A 12516-nucleotide genomic window follows, 5' to 3' on the forward strand; every position below is an offset into this window, starting at 1 on the left:
GGAAAACTGGTCTGTGTGGGTTGCATATGAATGCGTTAGCCATGAGTGGATGCCCTTACTTCCAGAGAAAACACCTGTTTGTATTTCTTCCCTGGTTTACTGGAGATATTAAATGCTATTATAGAAAACTGGTGCATTAGATTTGCCTAAATAAGTAAAACAAAGCCACATTATCATATGTGTGTACTTGTTTGTGGTGTGCACCAAACCAAAAAATGTCTTTTGCATACTTTAAAATGCAATTGAAAATGTATAATTGCTGATTGCTTAAATCCTTTTGGGTTTAAAAAGGCTGGCGAGCAAACAACAAGTGAAGGAGGATGATGTAGATGCAGAACAAAGTGAGGTCAACAAGCCCAGCAAAGGTGGCATCATCTATGGAGACTACTTGCAGGTAAAGCACACTGAAAACACTCATGTTTATATATTTTAACTCCAAACAGTCAGTAGACTCACTGTAAAGCAGTTCTGTAATTGAATTAGATAAATCTGTTGTACATTGAAGAACCTCCTTTTTAAGTACTTATTGTAGCACTTACAGCACAATAATATTTAACAACTTTTGATTATGCTTAGAATTTCAACATTTTAAATATTCATTTCCATTTCATATTTTGGAAATTCTGCCTATTTTCCCAAAGTTCTGATTTATTAAAAATGAATTACACAATTTTTTAAAAATTGCTGTAGAATTCAGTCACTAAGTAAACAGAGACTCAGATTTCTTTACAGTGGTGGTGATAGGAACCAGGGGTCACCATGACTACAACACAAATATAGACATTTTAATTGCTATCCAAAACCACCTGTGAAACCACGTGTCTTATGAGTTTTATATGGAATATTGATGATGGTAAAATAGGAGAAAATCTGAAAAAAGGTTTTCTTTCATTTGAAGTTGTTCATTTTGTCATTATAGGACTAGTTTCTTAAAACTATCAGAAGACCTCAACTATCTCAAACATCAGGCCATGTATTCATTACCATTTCATGTAACCATTTCTGTGAAGGAACTTTTAGAGGTGGACGTCTGGTTCTTATTACCATCTTAATGTTCTAAGCACTTAATTACACAGAAATTTTAATTCCCCTTAGGAGGTAAACAGAGTCATTCAGAGTGGTTTGATGTGAAATGCTCTGTTCTAGAGAAAATTACCGAGTCAGAATTGTTCACAGTGGTGGTAAAAAGAACCAGACGTCTACCTACGTATAAAAGTTCCCTCACAGAAAGTTATTACGTGATTTGTTTACGAATACATTGTATGAGGACTGAGACTGTTTTACGATAGTTTCGAGAAAGTTTTGGCCTTAAATCCCCCCCCCCCCAAAAAAAACTTTATTCCGATTTTCCACTATTTTAGCACCATCAATGTTCCACATGAAACTCAGAAGATAGTGGATAGTCAATAAAGAAAATAAAAAATATCACTACAGTACAATCTGTAATATTTCAAATCAAAAACCTCTTAAAATTGTACATTAAAGTTGTACACAACTCCATATTAAAACCTTATACCGTTTCCATAACTTTTGGACAGCAATGTGGATCCGTGATCTTTCTGAGTGAGAAATTAAACTGCAAACTCTTGAAATGTATAAACTATCAAAAGGAGCAAGCACGTCACCCAGTCTAACAAGTGTATCCGAAACATTTTTACTTAAAGATGTCAACGTTTCAAATCCGACTCACTTTTGACAGCTGCTTTTACACTAACATATGTCTTATAATTAAATATTAATTGAACGTAGAGAAGTTTAGGCACTTTAAAGCACAGTTAGTCACTTTCAAGCCATGTGGAGGGAAAGCAGCAGTGTACCTCAAGATCTGTGCTCTCTCTCTCTAGATTAGAACATTAATTCCTTTATAAAAAACTTTTTCAAATGATCTGAAAGGTGAACACGTTTCTCAGTCAGACATTTGTAATGGTTTCTTAAAAATGCATTAGATACTGTGGAAAAGCAACAGTTGCAGAAACATTGAAGGACTGACCGAATGAGACTGAACTCTTTCATGGGCAGAAAACATCTGTTGGCCATGATTTGTTTAATTCTATATTTGCTAGTATTACATCTCAGGGGTGAATTAAGACACTTTAGTGAATTGGTTTATTAACTGAATATCACTCTTATGTATATAGATAGATAGACAGAACTTTATTGAGCCCGGAGGGAAATTGCAGTGTTTTAGTAGCAAGACATATAATTATGCATAAGCTTACATACACTTACATGCAGAAAAATACAAAATAGAAATAAATCTAGACATAAGTTAAAGTACAAGAGAAATAAAATAAAGTATAAAAGTATATCTGTTTACATGTTCACATGGCATATGAGACAGATTCGCTGTATTTACAGACAGCAGGCACTGAGTGGTATGAGGTAGTCTAACAGCACTTATTAAAGACATGATTAACTTTGAGTTGCATCAGTATTGCAGCGTAAAGTGCATAGTGAAAAGTGTCATTACAGTAATAGTTGTGATATATCGCACAGTGTGTATTAATCAAAGAGGATATATAGTGATGTGATTCAACAGCAGTGGATCAGTACCTTCTCTGCAGTAGGGAGAACTGTTATATTGAACCTTATAGCAGTAGATAAGAAAGATCTCATATATATATATATATATATATATATATATATATATAATATTATATTATATATAATTATATATAATTTATTAATATAATATTAATATAATATATATATATATATATATTATATATAATAAGCAAAACAAGCAAACCTGAGATTTGTATTAGTAAGCAGAACTTGATTAGATATATTATTCTAAAAATTATTTAACATTTTAACTTAAAAAAGTATGTAACCTGCTGTTTGTTGACTCACAGTGTGCTTGTTAATTATTTGAATGTTTGAATTTTCACTTTTAAGGCTTTTTAAAATGTTATCTTAAATTCAAACAAAGTTATTGCCATGTCTTCATTTGTTTTCTGCCCAAACCGTATAGATCATCTGTATGGATAACAGGGTTGGAATAATGCCATTATAATGCTCCTATTAAGCTTACAGACAGAAATGAACTTGCTGCTCATTACTACTTTATTAGGCAATGGCTAAGGCGAATTACTGTATTGTATAATGATAATAATTGTATAATAATTATATAATAATCATACTCTTTTAATAAATAAATCATATCTTATAAATGAAAGTGCTCAGAAAAATGCTCATTTCAGTGTGGTTACTGCTTAACAAAGTAATAATACGCCAGCAGTTGGTGGGGCTTTATCAGGGCATTAATATCAACTATCCTTACAGTTATTACTTTAATGAATATCCTGAAGGATATTGTTTAATTAAAGCATGATTATCCTCCTGATTAGAATCAATTAAACATTTTGCTTATTTGATTATTTGTAGACTTTGTATATTTATTTTCTTTATATAATATAATAAATATATATAGTTTAAATCTAGATGTTAAGTTAATCTTTTCTTAACAATTTAAAAAGAACATCGGAAAAGATTTCTTTTATAAAGTTTTCTGTTTACAGTGTAGAGTGAATAATGAAATTACGCTCTTTGTTTCTCTCAGCTGGATAAGGTTGTTTCCTCTCAGCTGCTTCAGAGTGAACTGAAGGGAAACAAGATTCATGATGAACACCTGTTTATCGTCACACATCAAGGTGAGTGTATGTTGATCATATGATAATGATATCATTTTGACAATGAATTATAGTTCATGCATTTAGTTACATTTAGTTGCTTATCATCAATTAGCATTTTCTAAATGTGGTGCTTCTGTTTTGATGTATTTTGTCTGCTCCAGCATACAGATACAAATACTCAGACATGCAGACATGCAGACAGACAGATAAGATGCACCATGTTAGGTGCCATTATTAATAACTACAATTATTTATATGCACTATTACCTTTGTGTTCTTTAAATAAGCAACATTTTTTTACAGGCACCCAAAATAACATTTTTGTGCTATCATATGAATTTGGACGGGTCTTGCTCTGTTTTGCAGCATATGAGCTGTGGTTTAAGCAGATCCTGTGGGAGCTGGACTCAGTCAGAGAGATCTTCATAAGTGGACATGTGAGTGTAATTCAGCCTGCGTTATACTGGTGAACAACTACAGTCTGCTTTAGAGTCCAGCTGTATAAGTGTGCCACCTTCAGGATGACCGCATGTCACTCCCGACACCTGATATAAGGAAATGACATAAGGCTAAAAAAATATCTACAATAATTAAACTTTTTAAAAACTTAAATAAAAAGAAAAAAAAATCGAAAACAGTGAACATTATGCCTAATTTGTGTGCTGCTTAAACTCTGAATGTGACTCCACATTTAAATTCCTCACTCTTATAACATACAAACTTACACATTGGTATTTTTAAATAGTAGATACTGAATAATTCATAGTAGATACTGAATTATTCCTAGTAGATATTGAATAAATCATAGTAGTTACTGGAAAATTCATGGTAGCTACTAAATAATTCATAGTACATACTGAATAATTCATAGTAGATACTTAATGATTCATAGTAGATACTGAATAATTTATAGTATTTACTGAATGATTCATAATAGATACTGAATATTTCATAGTAGACAATCAGTTATACTGAATAATTCATAGTAGATACTGAATAATTTGTAGTAGATACTAAATAATTCATAATACATACTGAATAATGTGGAATAGTTGCTGAATAATACATAGTAGATACTAAATAATTCATGGTAGATATTGAATAATTTATAGTATTTACGGAATGATTCATAATAGATGCTGAATATGTCATAGTAGATACTTAATCATTTATAGAACTTACTGAATAAATCATAGCAGACACTGAATAAAAGTAGTAGCTGAATAATTCGTAATAGATACTGAATATAGTACCTACATAATAATCCATAATAGATACTGAATAATGTATAGGAGTTACTAAATAATTCATAATAGATACTTAATAATTTATAGTAGTTACTGAATAATTCACATATAAGTCAGGCCCTGAAATGATTAACACAGAGTGTATCCTGATCTGCTCAGGTCCGTGATGAGCGTAACATGCTGAAAGTGAACACTCGTATCCACAGGATTGTGATGATCTTTAGGCTGCTGGTGGATCAGTTCGCTGTTCTGGAGACCATGACTGCTTTAGACTTCTTTGACTTCAGGTTTGTTTACACTGAAGTGTCCTTTAAGCTTTACATTACAGTGTTTGCCATGGAGTGATGGAGCAGCTTCTCTCCAACAGATTGCACCAGTAAGGACAATGTTGACACTGATAATATATAAACATGTCATTTAGGCACAGATAACCGCAAGCAAATGAGCGAAGCACCTGACAATTGAAAAATGGATAAAGACAGCGAGAGATCGATGACCTTATTAAACATGTATAACAGCTGCTGTGTGATTCTAAATCTGTATGTTTAATTGACATTTGAACTGTGAGAGTGTGGTTAGGGGTATGTTTATATAAGAAACGTATGTTAGTTATTTATCATAACCATATAATATACAATTGGAAGTATTATTAAACAAAAAAACAAATAAACAAAATCATCATGATGAATATCGTATTATGTATCTACTACACTCTTGTTTCAGAATTTGCCCACTTTTAAAAATCTTAATATCTAATAGAGCAAATCACATTTCATCAAAAAATCATTCCGGATAATATTTTTTCTCATTTAATTCTGGATATTAATTTAATTAGAACTTCTTTCTGTATATAATTTGAGTAGAACTTCATTCTTGATATTCTACAGCACTGTTCATCATTCTTGACAAAAATGTCTACATTTTTACATCTATATTGTTTTTAAAATGAAAATCAATTGTGATTGATGTTTAAATGAACACTAAACTCTTTTAAAGCATTTATATGTACATATATATATATATATATATATATATATATATATATATATATATATATATATATATATATTTATTTATTTAAATGTGTGTATTCATATGTAGGGAGTATCTGACTCCTGCCTCAGGCTTTCAGAGTCTGCAGTTCCGGCTGTTGGAGAATAAAATCGGTGTTCCAGAGAGTCAGAGAGTTCCGTATAACAGACGCCACTACAGGGACAACTTCCGTGGGCAGGATATTGAGCTGCTGCAGCAATCAGAGAAGGAGCCAACACTGCTGCAGCTTGTGGAGGTACAGCAGCACACATACAAATAGTACTCCATCTTATAGTCAATATGTGATCATTTCAGTGATATAAACGGGGAAAAAAAAAAATTATTAATATAATAAATCCTCACAGTGATTCATCAGTCGACTCAGGCTTTAGCAGAGCTCAGTATCACTGAGATAAGAAACTGATCATCACATTGATTTATCAGTCGACTCAGGCCTTAGCAGAGCTCAGCAACACTGACATTAATAACTGATCATCACATTGATTTATCTGTCTATTCAGGCGTAAGCGGAGCTCAGTAACACTGAGATTAATAACTGATCACATTGATTTATCAGTCTACTCAGGCTCTAGCAGAACTCCGTACCACTGAGATTAAGAACTGATCATCACATTGATTTATCTGTCTCTTCAGGCTTTAGCAGAGCTCAGTAACACTTAGATTAAAAACTCATCAAATTGATTTAGCAGTCTACCCTTTCTTTCAACATTCCTTCTTCTATTTGAAATGAAAATGGCAGTGGCTATAAATCAGTCAGAATTATTACAGTGGAAATTGGTGAAAGGTATTATTATGTTACACCAACTTATGTAAAACTTATGGAAAGATAATTAATAATTCACTCGTACACATACCATGCTTTGTATTGTTTCAGTAAAGGCAACATAGCCTTAGCATTAGCTATTAAGCAGCTTTGTCACTGAAACCTAATTTCATTAGCCACAAAAACCTGCCACTTTACTGTCCAGTGGTTAATCTATTACCCTGGTCTGATTGATCCAACCATGTTTTTGTTTGCTTAATTTGGTCAATATTTTGGTCAATTTTTAATAAAATTTATATTTTATCAATCCTAAAACATGTATGTGTACAGAGAGTATCTTGAAAAGCCAGTTTATTTTTAATGGAGAACGTTTCAGATGTTCTTTTGTAAGCTCCTAAATGTTCCTCTGTCTGTTAGCCCAGTGTAACAGATACTACAAGGTAGCCTAAACTGAAGTTTCACAAAGACAACAACAGTAACTAAGGGACAGCACAACTGGCCCTCACTTTCTCTGGGTGGGTGCTGTGGTCCTCCCTCCATCCCGTGACTATGTGCAATAGCGTTCTCCTCCAAGTGCACAGGGCTGTCCAATAGCTTAGCACCAGTTTGAAAAGATGTGGTAGCTGGTTTCACATGACGCATAAGAAGCTTATGGTCACTGTGCAAAGAAAAAGTGTCTCTAAGTTAAGTAAGTTTACAAGAGAGGGCAAAAATGTGCTTCATTTTCAATGTGAGCTAATTTACACACCGTGAAGGACAGCTGCTGTGTTCAAATTAGAAGTAAAAAAAAAAAAAAAAAAAAAAAAGTAAAAGTTTACCTTTGGATAGCAGTGATATGCTAGCCTTCACCCTCATGGTGCTGGTAGCATCCTGTGATTGGAAGAAGGTCTAGCAAGTCAATGGAACTGGGCACCATTAAACTGGGGGGAAAACTGGAGGATAGGGAGGTGGGGGCTCTCATAACCCTGCAAATTACCCACTATGCACTACCAACTGCTAAAGCACTCTTTCTGCAATTCAACTAGTTGGCTACATTTTCTGTTATGTAGAAATGGCTGGAGAGGACACCGGGCCTGGAGGAGGACGGCTTCAACTTCTGGGGGAAGCTTGAGTCAAACATTTTTGAGGGGCTCAGGAGAGGGAAGGACAAAATAGAGGTTTGGAATTAAAGTCCTTGACTGATTCGCAACAGTACTCCAGATTTTAGACACTAAAAATGAAATAACATCCTCCATGCTGCCTCCTGATAGCAAAAGCCAGACTCTGAGATGAAAGAGGAACTGATGGCAGATTTTATCAAGCAGAAGGAGCTTTTCATGTGCCTCTTTGATGAGAAAAGGCACAATCATCTACTGAGCAAAGGTATACACGCCTCTCACCTCTAATACAATGTTAAATATCACTTGGTTGACACTTAAAACCACTTAGCTGTCATTTATAGCTCAAACGACTGCCTCATCTGTGACTGCTGACTAGAAATGTCTTTGTTTTTGTGTGTAGGCGAGAGAAGGCTGTCCTATAAAGCACTGCAGGGGGCCTTAATGATCTACTTCTACAGGTAAATGAAATTTACAAAGGATATTAAAGCGATAGTTCTGCAAAAAATCTAATTTCAACAGTCCTCACCTCCTTACCTCAAATGTAGTTGATCCAGATGTTTGGTGTCTGAAGTTAGAAGCTTCTTTAGTTTTAGAACTGGAGTGGTGAGGCTAACGTAGCTAACTGTAGTTTATACCCCACCAGTTAGCATGGTGGTAACTATGTGTAATTCATCACAAACATTTATTCATTGTAAGCTCTTATGCTTTCAAACAGTACCAGACTGCAGACAAAACAGGATTAAATTTAGCTTAGCTAAGAACATGATATTTTTTGCTACGCTAATATACTTTAGTCCAGGTTTAGAGTGTTTAGTCGTGTTTAGAGATGGCATACTATGTCAGAAACCTTATAATCCAGTCTATTAGAAATTACTGAACAACTCAATAAGTGCAATGACTTACTTCAGTTAGCATCATGCTAGTTTTAGTAGTAGTCCATACCAGCTTACAGTTTCATGTTAGTTGCATTAGCTGCATAGCCTCAGTGCTAAAACTAATAGCAAACTTAAGACACCAAACTTGTCTTATCTGAAAGACTACATTTAGGGAAAGATGGTTTTCTGTCACTTAAAGACAAGAAAACAGTTGCTAAAAGTAGAGAAAATGAAAAAATATATACAAATCTAGTTATTGAATAAAATATATTGTCAAATATATTTTTTATATACTTTATCAACTTTCTGGAGGCTTTTAAAAGTTTGCTAGCACGAGTCAAGAACAGATTTACAGCTTAGAGGTATTAATTCAAAGTAAGATCGCTGCTATTAAAAGCAGTAACTTTGGTGCTCTTCCCCACTCAGGGTGATGAAAATGACGAGTATTAGAATCAGGATTTTCAGGGTTTTCATGGCTTGAATAAAGCATGCATTCCCAAAAACAATGTTTAGTGGATGTATGTCTGAACAACGCAAAGCCTAAATGTTACCGGTATAAAATACCTCAGTAATGTCCTGCATTTAGAATGTGAAACAGTATAACTATTCCACTTCTCTCTCAGGGAAGAGCCACGATTCCAGGTTCCTTTCCAGCTCCTGACATCTCTTATGGACATCGACACACTCATGACAAAATGGAGATGTGAGTGACCTCACTGGACAAAACACAGTCAAAATTGCACAATTCATTTTCAAGACAATAAAAAACCTGCAGTTTGTTATTTATAAGTAAACAAGTCTGCAAAATACAATGATTTATTTTTGCTTATTTATTAATATATGTGGCATATTTATATATATATATATATATATATATATATATATATAGATGCTATTCAGAAGGTTTGTTATTGCAAAGTATTACTAAATTTTGCAAAACCATATGGCAAAAAATATATTTTTCTTTTAATTCATCACTAAACTCAGTGTTGTTTGTAATAAAATAAACCTAAATTTAATTGTGAATATAAGTATGAAAATGACATCCAATCAGTAACACTCAAATGGGTGCTGCTGTGTGGTCACCCAAACTGTAGCTAAATAAAATTTCATGGCTTTAGTCCAGTCAGAACATGCACTGTGCCGTCTCTCCTCCTCAGGCTAAGCTGATCTGCTGGCTGTGCATTGTTAACTGTAATATCTGATTGTCTGTGTTCCCTCAGATAATCACGTGTGCATGGTGCACAGGATGATCGGCAGTAAAGCAGGAACAGGAGGCTCGTCAGGTTATCAGTACCTGCGCTCCACCGTCAGGTAACCAGCTCACCTGATCTCCTCTCACTCTCCTCATCAGTGACCAACAGGCCAAACAGAAACTTTCTGAACTTCAGGCTCTTGCAGATTGCAGTATATTTCAAAGCTTTATATTTCAAAATACTTTTAGTTAGGATAATAATACTTCACATTTTAAAATACTTAAGTTTACAGAATTAATACTTTATTACTTTGAGGTATTATACTGCGTAATACTTTATGGTAGAAATACATTATTTTTTTATTTTATTTTATTTTTTTAGTTTTTACTTTCAACTACTTTCATATACAGTATCAATAACTTAGTACTTTTACACTTTTAAATCCATCCATGGCACCAATATTATTACTTTATACATTTTTATGTCCCTGTCATTATTTATGTTACCCAAGAACATATAGTTACACTTTAATGCATTTAATATTTTTCCTGAGGCATTATACAGTATACTTTATGATATTAATACTTTAGTACCTTTAATACTTAATACTTTAATGAACGTGTTGAAAGAGTATAAGGATCAATACTTCATTATGTGAATACAATTATACTGTACAATACTTTATATTTGTTTATATTTAAATGTATGTTATCAACTGTTGTGGTCTATGCAATATTAATTTATTATTGCTCAAACCTATAGATGAGGATGTGAGGTAACTTGGATTTATGCAAAGTTCACAGAACAGAGCAAGAGAGAGAGACGCTCACACCAAGGATGCTTTGATAAAAATGGAGTCCACAACCTTGGACTACATTCAATGATAGATGAAAGAACATAGAACAAAACACAACAAAAAGGATAAAAGTGAAAAGGAGAACACAGCTCGCGTGAAGTGGTTCAGTTAAACGATATGAGGCAGGGTGGTTCCCAGGAAGACGCGGGAAACTTAAACTTGAAAGAGTCTCTGTAAAGAACTAACTGGATGGGAGTAACTACATATAGCTGAGTTAGATGTACCAATTAAATGCTAATTGGCGTCAGAGCCCTGTCTGTCAATTGATGGAACCGGCTTATGTGGGAATCAGCTGACTTCCAAAGGGCCTCCTTTGAGGCCGGAGCTCACGCGTTGCTTTGTCTCCTCGCTGGTCGCAGATGCTGTCGCCGTGCGGGCACGTGCCTTCCCGTCAGGGATTGGTGAAGGCGTCTCGTGGCCATCTGAGGGTGGCATCTCATGGCCGTCTGAGGGTAGCGTCTCGTGGCCGTCTCAGGGTGGAGCTTGTCAGCCTTTTGCTGGTTAATCTGCTCACAGATTAGTGCGTGGCTCTAGGTGTGCTGCTGGGTCTCCATGGCGTCCAAACCGCTTGTTCTTTTCCTATGTCTGGTTCGATTGCAGTCAAAGTTCTGAGGCTAGTGACACTAACTAACTACCTCTCGTTAGCAGACAAGAAACATCTACCTTCCTTCTCTGAGGGTGGTCTAAACCTAAGGTCTGTAGACGGACTGATCTAAGCAGATCTGATCTTGGAGCATTCCAATTCTGGCCCGTCTCTCTGACTAAGGCTGGCACAAACTTAGGAGTTCAGCTATCTTCTGGTTGAGAACACTGACTCCTGCTCTCTCTGTCTCTCTTTCTGTCTCTTCTGTCTTCCCTTTTTCTTTCTTCCAAAAATTCCGTGCCCTGGGGTTTTGCTTCAACTGCTGACCCTTCCCCTTGGAGTGGAATCAGAGTGCTGATAGGTTTTCCTAACACTTAATTAGCTATTCATTGTTTCCAACCCTGAGTGGTTGTGCATAATTTTAGGAATGCCTTCCCCAGAATTCCTGCCTTGTTTGTTAGTTTAAGCAAAGACAAAGGAAGATTCTTATATCATCAAATTGGTTAAACTTTCAGAATCAGTGAACGGACAGAATATTCAGGTATGTTTATAAGGGAGAGTTTAACCCTCTGTACCTGATACACAACACATGTTAAAGAACATGGGTAATGCTTTTCCTAATACCATAGACTGCATAAATATCGAAGAAATCAAGTTGACCACGAAAGGAAAGGACCAAAGGAAATAAAAGAAAACCACATTCAGGATACATATTGGTCACTGGTCTAACTCATTACAACTAGGTGGTTGTCGCTGTTGGTTAGTTGACACTGTATTTCTAGCACTCAATAGTAGAAAGTACTATTTTAGATAACACACAATACTAATAACAAGTGGTATTGTTTATAGATTATATAAATGTTAATACTCAAAGCAGACAACGTCCAAATCCCTTGGATTCTTTATAAGCACATAGTGGTGTTGTGATGTGCCTCATTTTCACTACTTGGGTGTGGTGGTTCTATATCTAAATTGTCAATGGAATCTAAAAAGGCTAGCTTTGTTATAGATTCTCATAGCAACATTTCTTGATATCTCTGGATTGAATGGTGGAAATTCCATATTGGTGCAGTCTAAGGAATGATTTCTGTTCATTCATAGCTTAGGTTAGGTTTGGGAAGATCTGCAGCTGGATTCCAGGCCAGGATTTATGGCCTGGGATGGTCTGCCATATGGAGCAAAGGGGGTGGCAGGCCTCCCAATGTGTC

At 34.9% G+C, this 12516-nt stretch overlaps 1 protein-coding gene across 1 annotated transcript in view; it reads left to right on the forward strand.

Moving 5' to 3' along the window:
- Positions 1-12516, forward strand: part of tdo2a (tryptophan 2,3-dioxygenase a) — a 13750-nt gene continuing 1234 nt past the window's right edge. The window contains exons 1-11 of the mRNA XM_017693370.1: positions 1-76; positions 292-394; positions 3563-3653; positions 4002-4072; positions 5042-5169; positions 5984-6170; positions 7748-7855; positions 7949-8060; positions 8199-8256; positions 9297-9376; positions 9897-9987. Of these exons, the coding sequence (XP_017548859.1) occupies positions 27-76; positions 292-394; positions 3563-3653; positions 4002-4072; positions 5042-5169; positions 5984-6170; positions 7748-7855; positions 7949-8060; positions 8199-8256; positions 9297-9376; positions 9897-9987 (1079 nt within the window). The 5' untranslated portion in view covers positions 1-26. The remainder of the gene's footprint in view (positions 77-291; positions 395-3562; positions 3654-4001; positions 4073-5041; positions 5170-5983; positions 6171-7747; positions 7856-7948; positions 8061-8198; positions 8257-9296; positions 9377-9896; positions 9988-12516) is intronic.

Source organism: Pygocentrus nattereri, chromosome 8, assembly GCF_015220715.1.
Source record: "Pygocentrus nattereri isolate fPygNat1 chromosome 8, fPygNat1.pri, whole genome shotgun sequence".
Lineage (NCBI taxonomy): Eukaryota > Metazoa > Chordata > Actinopteri > Characiformes > Serrasalmidae > Pygocentrus > Pygocentrus nattereri.